A 10,526-nucleotide genomic window follows, 5' to 3' on the forward strand; every position below is an offset into this window, starting at 1 on the left:
GGGCACGATAAACCAGTTAATCATGTTTGATCCGAGGAAGAGGGGCAACTCCAATTTCTCGGATGAAGAGCCTTTCAACAGCATAACGAAAGCCACTACTTAAAAGCCAAAAGGTGTAAAGACGTTGAATACGAAGTGAGGGAGAAATTTACTCTAGGCGACACAGTGCCTGGAGTAATGAGAGGAAATTAAGATCGACCCAAGGAAAGAACAGACCCATGTCCTTGGATCAAGACCCCTTGTTTGACATCAAGTAACCTCCCCCAGGGGGAGCAGCAGTTGCAGCTACCATGTCCTTGGATCAAGACCCCTTGTTTGACATCAAGTAACCTCCCCCAGGGGGAGCAGCAGTTGCAGCTACCATGTCCTTGGATCAAGACCCCTTGTTTGACATCAAGTAACCTCCCCCAGGGGGAGCAGCAGTTACAGCTACCATGTCCTTGGATCAAGACCCCTTGTTTGACATCAAGTAACCTCCCCCAGGGGGAGCAGCAGTTGCAGCTACCATGTCCTTGGATCAAGACCCCTTGTTTGACATCAAGTAACCTCCCCCAGGGGGGAGCAGCAGTTGCAGCTACCAACGCAGATCCTTCCTAAAACTGGGTTGACATAGTCGTTAGAAAACTCGTAAAAAAGTTGTTTAATTTTCTGATGCAATTGATTTAGAGAGCCAGGAGCTAGAGCTTATCAAAAACAATCTCATATTTATCTTTTAGTTTTTTATCACTTACGAACAAATACAAGATCTATTGTCTTGTAGAGTTAGATCACTTATTAAAAGGAACCAGATACTACTACTACTACTACTTCTACTACTACTACTACTACTACTACTACTACTAATAATAATAATAATAATAATAATAATAATAATAATAATAATAATAATAATAATAATAATAATGATAATAATAATAATAATCTTTATTTCTACAAGTACATGATGCAACTTATACAGACCATAGCTGACATCAATGACATACTATATAGAAAGCCCCTTGTTATGCAGAGCATTTTGGGCAAATTAGGTCAGTTTTATCCCAGGATGCGACCCACACCAGTCGACTAACACCCAGGTACCTACTTTACTGATGGGTGAACATGGACAGATGGTGTCTTATGGAAACAGATCCAGTTAAAACAAACGAACAGATCTTATGCCTGCCTGGAAAACCATCAAAAATAACGCTTATTAACAGGAAGACAGGATCTACTCCCTCAAGTACCTTCGGCTGGCAGCGTACTCAACTCAAACATTGTGTCCCATGTTCGATCCCAGGTACAGATGGAAACACTGGGCGTGTTTCCTTTAAGACACCTGTTGTCTTTGTTCACCTAGCAGCAAGTAAGTACCTGAGTGTTAGCAGACTGGTGTGGGTCGCATCATGGGGAACAAGATTAACCTAATTGCCCGAAATAAGCCATAGCTGATGTCAGCTATGGTCTGTATAAGTTGTATCATGTACTTGTAGAAATAAAGATTATTATTATTATTATTATTATTATTATTATTATTATTATATTATTATCGAGCTGGTCCGGAAGCAGACAACAGCTGTGGGACACGAGATGATATATAATCTCCGGCTGGGGACCGCAGTTGACACAACGTCCCAGCATGGCTAGACTCTTCATCCGATACCTCGCCCTCCTCTCCCTCGACCTACTTTACGTTGTATCATCACTCAGCACGGGGTTACCATTGGGTGGGCAACAAGTCCTGGAAAATGCACAAGGAGGCACAGCTGTCAACATCCCAGTTAGAGTGAGGCTTAAGAAAGAAGACTTTGACTCCAGTTGGGTGGTGTTCGAGGTGCTTGACAGTGACAACAATCCTAGAGGCTGCGTCAAATTCACCAGCAAGAAAGATACAGGGAAACTACAGGTGACAGCAACATTAAACTGTAGTGTAAACCGTCTGTCGGAAGTAACCTTAGACTACCTTCAACACGACAGCATAGATGTAGTAATCCACCACGACATCGATGAACTGCAGTTTACCTTCAACAATGAGGAATTAATAACACTTCCTCTTGTTGAAAATATAGCGAAACGTGTGCGGGTGGAGGGAGTGAAGAATTATAGCTACTCCCCACAGGTGTCCCAAACTCCTGAAACCCCAGTACTGCCCAAGAAGAAACCTGTGGAAAAAACACCGTTGACAACTGTAACTGTGACGACCGTGAAGAGTGAAGTGAAGAAGAAGAACAACACTAGTGATCAGCTGGGAAGCTGTGAGAAACCTGTGTTGCTGAAGCTGGATGTGACACTGATAGCAGCTGCTATCTTACTCAGCATAGTATTACTAATTCTGACCTCCACTACCCTGTAAGTTCAAGCTATTTCTCTAAAACTCAGCTGATATATAGATATTGTAATCACTCGTGTAAAAATTACTGTAATCAGCTTCGTATAAACATTACTGACAATGATCATCAGTTAAATAAACAATGTGCCATTTAAAAAATTACGTCCTCCCATAAAAATGAAAATTAAATAAGATCAAAGTATTGCAAATGTGTTTTATTTGTCCTCGTTTTATAGTGTAAAAAATATTGTCTTCTGATAAAGAACACAGGTTTTACAGTCCCGAGAGAGAGAGAGAGAGAGAGAGAGAGAGAGAGAGAGAGAGAGAGAGAGAGAGAGAGAAAAGCAAGCTTGTATACCACAAGACGGGCAGCCAGCAGCAAATTCACCCTGGCTGTAACCTTCTCCAGAACATCACTTCATCTGAGACCATTTATCCCCAGGATGACTAGAATCTGGAACACATTCGTACAGCATTATGATGTCAACGAGATAAAGTCAGTTGATCAAATGAAAATGCTGGCCCACAGATGGCTCCAACTTCATCCTGTTCCCTACTTGTATGTCTCATAACAATAAAAATGCTTTCAAATGAGCTGATGTAGGTAACAGCTCTTAGCTTGCCAATAAGGTTAGGAATCCTTAACCTGTAAATAGCTTGTCAATAAAGCTAGGGATCCTTAACCTTGTCGAACCCTGTATAAAAAAGAAAAGAGAGAGAGAGAGAGAGAGAGAGAGAGAGAGAGAGAGAGAGAGAGAGAGAGAGAGAGAGAGAGAGAGAGAGAGAGAGAGAGAGAGAGAGAGAGAGAGAGATAAGGATACAGATTTCAAGAAAATGTCATTTTATTTTGGATATATATGGTAAAAAGTTGTGGTAATAATCTGAAGAGGATGTGTGGCGACCTGCTGACACGATCTACGTTAGATAGACAGACGAAGTTCGTGGAAGATATCGTCAGCAGAGAGATAGCGAAGGAGAGGCAGGATTCTTACATCCCCCTGCGGCACGTTATCTTGTGTTTACTTCCGGGGACCATGTGGTACTCAAGGGCTCTTAGTCCAAGGAATTGGAGCCACTTTTCCAATCCTTGGATGTTTTTCATCACATTACCTAAGGATTTTTTGCATCTCAATGATTAATAATAATAATAATAATAACAATAGACATATGGAACAATCTTCTATATTAAGGATTCACATTCATGGAAGATGCTACTTTATGGCTCTTGATCCAAGGAATTAGAGTTACCCTCCACTTCACTTGATTACTTCCTCTTTCTCCAGGTGCTTTACGCCCTCCAGTTTCCCGAGAATATTATGATCGCTAATGTTGATGTACCTGGGTGTTAGTCACCTTACACCTGCTGTCCCTGTTCACCTAGCAGTAAGTAGGTACCTGGGTGTTAGTCACCTTACATTTGCTGTCTCTGTTCATCTAGCAGTAAATTGGTACCTGGGTGCTAGTCACCTTACACATGCTGTCCCAGTTCACCTAGCAATAAGTAGGTACCTGGGTGTTAGTAGACTGGTTTGGGTGGCATCCTGGGGGGCAAGACTGAAGGACCCCAACGGAAACAAGACAGACAGTCCTCGATGACACACTGACTTTCCTGGGTGGCTAAATCCTTTGTTGCTAAAAATCTGAATAAAATCTTAACTTAAGCAACAAAATGCTAGATAGATGGTGAACTTAATGAAGAGAAGGATGAAGTAATGGAAATGGAAATTAAAAAGAATCAGAGAACATAAAAAATATAAACTGTGAGGAAAATATTGTATTTCTAGAAGTGAGAAACCCAGAAGTTATTATTAAAATAAAACTATCAACAGAATATCATGTCAACGAAGAAGAGATACAAGATGCAAAACAACCACAGGGGAAGTTGAATAACAGCTCTAGGTCTTTCGTGTTGCAATCAACACATCAGGAGCTTGCAAGTTCCCGATGATGCGTCGATTGCAACACGAAAGGCCTAGACCTATTATTCAACTCCCCCTGTGGTTTTTTTGCACACACACACACACACACACAGACACACACACACACACACACACACACACACACACACACACACACACACACACACACACACACACACACACACACACACACACACACACACACACACTTACCTGAGAACAAAAACAATGGTTGAAATTTAATTAGTGAATCTGGCTGGTACAAATCACATGGGCTATAATTTACATGTATAATAATTTTAAATAAACTCTGTGACTACATATAGGAATAAAAAACTATGCTATAAGATTTTATATAATTCTAACCATTATGTATATCGACTATAAATACAGACTAGTTATATCTACACAATATTATTAAACATAAATATGACATATATATATATATATATATATATATATATATATATATATATCTATATATATATATATATATATATATATATATATATATATATATATATATAAATTTGATAAAACTGGTTGACTAGCAGGTAAAATAATGATTGTAACTAGCAGTGGATATAGACTTCTAGTATACTGTAAATAGAAGTTATTTTTCCTTAATGATGACCAAAATATGAATTTATTTTATTTCGATTTTCAAATTTAACTTTGAATTTTGTATAAGGTCAAAAGTGGCTTATTTTCTCAAAGAAAGTGTCAAAGTAACCCCATTCATTGTCCCATTCTGTGAATATATCATCCACGTATACTGTATCATATCTGGTGGCTTGATCATATCTCCTATTATTTTCAATATAACATGTATAAAAGAATAAAATACACAATTCCGTGACTGGAACAATACACAAATAACTTACGTATACCTGGAGAGTGTTCCAGGGGTCAACGCCCCCGCGGCCCTGTCTGTGATCAGGCGGGTTATTTGGTAGTAACATTGACGTGGTGAGAGCACTGGCAAGTTGGGATTCCCATACAGCATTAATTCAGCCTAACTCCTCGTTAAACGAAGAAAAAAATTTGTAGATACACAGAGTGTATCATCAAATATCAGAGTCGAGGCCAGGAGCTGAGCTTCGACCCCTGCAACCACAATTAGGTGAGTACAACTAGGTGAGAGTACACCTGCAAGGTGTTCCGGGATCAACGCCCCTGCGACCCGGTACATAACCAGGCCTCCAGTATCATCAGATCTATGATTTTTCTATATGTCAGGATAAATTTGCAAAGTAATTAAAGACCATCATCTGCTAGTTCTTTTCCTTCCAATCCCTGTTATCATTATTGCTTTAAAAACGTTTCGTGTGTAATAAGTTCTAAGGTGAGTGAGGGTCCCGTAGCTCGGTTGGTAGCGCACTCAGTTCTCACAATGAGCTCCGTGGTTTAGTCCCCAGTACGGGTGGAAACGCTGGGGAGTGCTTCCTTAAGACACTGTTCATCTAGTAGCAAGTAGGTAGCTGGGTGTTAGTCCACTGGTATGGGTCGCATCTTGGGGACAAAATTAACCTAAACTGCCAGAAATGCTCAGCATAACCAGGGGCTTTCTATATAGTATGTCACTGGTGTGAGCTATGGTCTGTATAAGTTGTATCATGTACTTGTAGAAATCAAGATTATATATCAATATTATTATTATATTACGTGAGTACGTGCATGCAGAGTTGGGATCCCCATTCCCATACTGATAAAAAAAAATACAGAATGACCAAAAAAGTCAAATTAAATCATTATTTTACGGTGATGGTGTGTAGCCAGACTCAGAGAGTCGTGAAAATCTTAAAGAAAGGAATATAAAGAGGAAATAAAGTAAAAGTTACATTATTTATTTGTGGCAGTGTTTAACCTGCGTCACATCCTGTAAACTTATCAATATTAGTCTCAGGCTTCACTTTGCTTCGTTCTTTCCCATCAGTTCTGCTGTACTGCGTTAGTCGGGCAGACACGCTGAAGCTCTTGGCCACAAGTGCTCGTGACGGTAAAGGCCATGGCACTAAAGGCCTGTGACGCCGCCACAGCCATGGACAAGCAACTGTTGGTAACACTCATCCTCACTTTCTATACATCAACAAAAAGAGCTACTGTTGGTGGTCACAGCGATGGTCCTCCCATGACAACAGCCACTGCTGGTGGTTACAGCTATAGTCCCATACCTACAGCTACTGCTGGTGGTCAAAGCTATGGTCCCATACATACAGCTACTGCTGGTGGTCACAGCTATGGTTCTCCTATACACAAAGCTACTGCTGGTGGTCACAAATATGACATTGTTGAACACACAACTTGGACAACACAACCTCTAGCTGCTAAGTTATCTCGCCAACATCTCATGTGGCCCATCTGTCACCAGCTGCCCTGTGAGACTCTGTACGGCAGCTTTACACTTAACATCCCAGTGATAATAAGTCTCACAACACCATACAAGTCCAACTTTACCTCAAACGTGTCTTCATGGCGTCCAAGACTCGTGTTTCTTGACGATAACAACAATGATCAAGCTTGTGTTGACGTGAAGGTACAAGATGGTAATATATTACTTCAATCAAAGTATAAATGTAATAATGACCAATTGTTGGAATCCACTTACATTCCACTAGCACTGTATTATGAAAATAAATGGCTGCATATTAAAATACTTATTAATAACAGTAGTAGTCTGAAAATTGCTTTATTTTCGTGGTCTCAGAACAAGGACATACTGACGCTCTCCAAGCTGAAAATTCTTCCTTCTCGTGTACGAGTGGACAATGTATACCAGTTTGGTTACTCCACTTTGGTTAATTACACACAGAATACATCATCTTCTGGAACAAATATTAGCACGTCTGATACGTCCCATTTGAGCCATAACACCACTACACTACCTACACCTACGAAGAATTCTCAGTTTACCTACAACATCACTGTACTTGGGACATTATCTGGTATATCTTGTGTAATAATCATCTTACTCGTTACCAAGAGTCGGCGTTATTTACTCAACAGAGAACACCACCCAACCATCACATACGTGAATGCAATTAAACCCGAGTGTCCAGGACAACAGGAGGAGGTAGTGGTTTTCTCGCCCACAGCATCACTGCCTGCAACTTGTCCTTCCTCCATGAGCTATATTACCCACTGTTACCCAGGTCATAATGACAAGCAACATGGGGCTACAGATCACAGTGGCATACAGTACAACTCTACTGCTTACAGTGATCTGGGAATCAGTGGTTCTTCTCATAGTATACCAGGAACAGTAGAGCACCTTTACAGCCACACCAGTGAAAACAGCTTGTACCAAGGTGTTATAACTATGTAGTGTGTCAGCCTACTGTTTACCTTGTGACTCTGACGGCTCTACAAAATCCATGACCTCTTCATCACATTCTACAAAACAAGAACTACTGATGTCAACTTTCCTGACAGAGACTAACTGGTTTAAGAAGGGACAGTGTTAGGAAGTAGCTTCCTGACAGAGACTAACTGGTTTAAGAAGGGACAGTGTTAGAAAGTAGCTTGCTGACAGAGACTAACTGGTTTAAGAAGGGACAGTGTTAGAAAGTAGCTTGCTGACAGAGACTAACTGGTTTAAGAAGGGACAATCATGAAAAGACAACCTCAGAAGCACAAAAATAAGAAAAAATATAAATACCACCTACAGGAGCCCTTATAACAGGGGTTCTCAACCTGGGGTGCACGCACCCGGAAGGGATGCGAGATGGCATTTCAGGTGGGGCGACAAAAAGTCGCAAAATGTTCAATTTGTTCACCCGCAGTACTATACTGTGTTCAATATGCGATTCAAAAATTAGAAATTCAACTTCTTCACCTTCAATTGTGATATCATTATGTAGGTGGTGAAACATTAATCAACATCTCCTAGAGGGTGAGGTGGGTAGAAAACATTGGGAACCCGTCTATTATACGGACAAGACACAATGGGCACACCAGCCAATGATTCCGCTAACAGATACACCATTATCTGTAAAGATATGGTTCAATACCATTTTACAAAACATGCTACAGCAATACTAAACTGGTCAGGTGGCAAGAACTCATATAAAATTAAGTCCTTTCTGAAATTTTCTCTTATACGTTTAAAGATATATTTTTTTTCATTAATGTTAATGTAAAAATTTATGATTTTGCACCAAAAGAATCTTAGAAAACTTACCTAACCTTATTATAACAAGATCAATTTATTTTAGCCTAACCCAACTAAATATATTTTAGATTTGTTTACAATAATTTAATACTAAACAAACACAATGAAATATATTTTTTTCGTTAGGTTCAGAATGATTTTGGCGAAATTATTGCATACACAAATTTTCACTTGTCCTATATGGCAAGATGAACGTTGCTATTTAAGCCAAGATCGCAAGTTCTGCCTATTCGGCACGACACACACACACACACACACACACACATATATATATATATATATATATATATATATATATATATATATATATATATATATATATATATATAATTTTCCTTGTGGTCAGAATAACTGATGATTAAGTTGACAATGGTCACTTCACAATCATCAGTTAGGTTAGGTTATAACTGTTTCCTTTGTCATATCTTATGTTTTGTCTATGTTCACTTTCCTGAAGACATGTTCACCACTCACTGAGTGGTGAACAGTGAATGGTGAACAGTGAATGGTGAACAGTGAATGGTGAGCAGTGAATGGTAAACAGTGAATGGTGAGCAGTGAACAGTGAGTTGTGAACAGTGAGTGGTGAACAGTGAAGAGTGATGAACAGTGAGTGATGATCAATGAGTTGTGAACAGTAAGTGGTGAACATCTGCACTCAGTGGCTCGTGATCGTATATTCCAACACTGTTTTGTAGACGTCTGTGTCACAACTCATGGGTCGTAATCACCTGTCACCACTCTTGGGTCGTAATCACCCGTCACCACTCTTGGGTCGTAATCACCTGTGTCACCACTCAAGGGTCGTAGTCACCTGTGCAATCACCCAGTTAATTCCCCACTGAAACAAGCCACTGGATCCCATCCAACACACTGTCAGGTTAAACTAACAGTGTCTTAACTAGCAACCAAGCCAGCTACAGATAAAATATTTAACAATGTTTATGTATACCATAAGTTTATCTAATGTTTACACTCCCTTATAACCTTTATTCATAATATATATATATATATATATATATATATATATATATATATATATATATATATATATATATATATATATATATATATATATATATATATATATATAATGGAATCAATGAAAAATCGTGAAAATTAAACATAGTTTTTATTAATGATATCGTTGGAAGGCGTCACATCCTGTACTCGGTTATCTAAGCATCATCTGTCTAACGACAAGGAACTGTGGGTAGTTTATCAGCAGAGCTCAGCTACACTGGGCGGGTCAGGCAGTGACAGTGAAGCTCATGGTACCAAATACTTGTGACACCACCAAAACTAAATAATTACCTCACAATTCATCACCATGGATAAGCTGCTGCTGGTGCTCCTCATCCTCACAATCTTCACACTGTCAATAACAGCTACTGTTGGTGGTCACAGCGATGGTTCTCTCATGACAACAGCTACTGCTGGTGGCTACAACTATGGTCCCATACATACAGCTACTGCTGGTGGTCACAGCTATGGTCCTCCTATACACAAAGCTACTGCTGGTGGTCACAAATATGACATTGTTGAACATACAACTTGGACAACACAACCTCTAGCTGCTAAGTTATCTCGCCAACATCTCATGTGGCCCATCTGTCACCAGCTGCCCTGTGAGACTCTGTACGGCAGCTTTACACTCAACATCCCAGTGATAATAAGTCTCACAACACCAAACAAGTCCAACTTTATCTCAAACGTGTTATCATGGCGTCCAAGACTCGTGTTTCTTGACGATAACAACAAGGATCAAGCTTGTGTTGACGTGAAGGTACAAGATGGTAATATATTACTTCAATCAAAGTATAAATGTTATGAACAAGTGTTGGAATCCACTTACATTCCACTAGCACTGTATTATGAAAATAAATGGCTGCATATTAAAATACTTATTAATAACAGTAGTAGTCTGAAAATTGCTTTATTTTCGTGGACTCAGAACAAGGACTTACTGACGCTCTCCAAGCTGAAAATTCTTCCTTCTCGTGTACGAGTGGACAATGTATACCAGTTTGGTTACTCCACTTTGGTTAATTACACACAGAATACATCATCTTCTGGAACAAATATTAGCACGTCTGATACGTCCCATTTGGGCCTTAACACCACTTTG

At 39.6% G+C, this 10,526-nt stretch overlaps 1 protein-coding gene across 1 annotated transcript; it reads left to right on the forward strand.

Moving 5' to 3' along the window:
• Window positions 1–6,153: 6,153 nt before the first annotated feature.
• On the forward strand, window positions 6,154–8,649 carry LOC138855430 (uncharacterized). Its single transcript, XM_070104730.1, has one exon. It carries the CDS (start codon window positions 6,236–6,238, stop codon window positions 7,550–7,552), a length of 1,317 nt encoding a protein of 438 aa, XP_069960831.1. The 5' UTR covers window positions 6,154–6,235; the 3' UTR covers window positions 7,553–8,649.
• Window positions 8,650–10,526: the final 1,877 nt, after the last annotated feature.

The sequence above is a fragment of the Cherax quadricarinatus genome, chromosome 94 (genome assembly GCF_038502225.1).
Source record: "Cherax quadricarinatus isolate ZL_2023a chromosome 94, ASM3850222v1, whole genome shotgun sequence".
NCBI lineage: Eukaryota > Metazoa > Arthropoda > Malacostraca > Decapoda > Parastacidae > Cherax > Cherax quadricarinatus.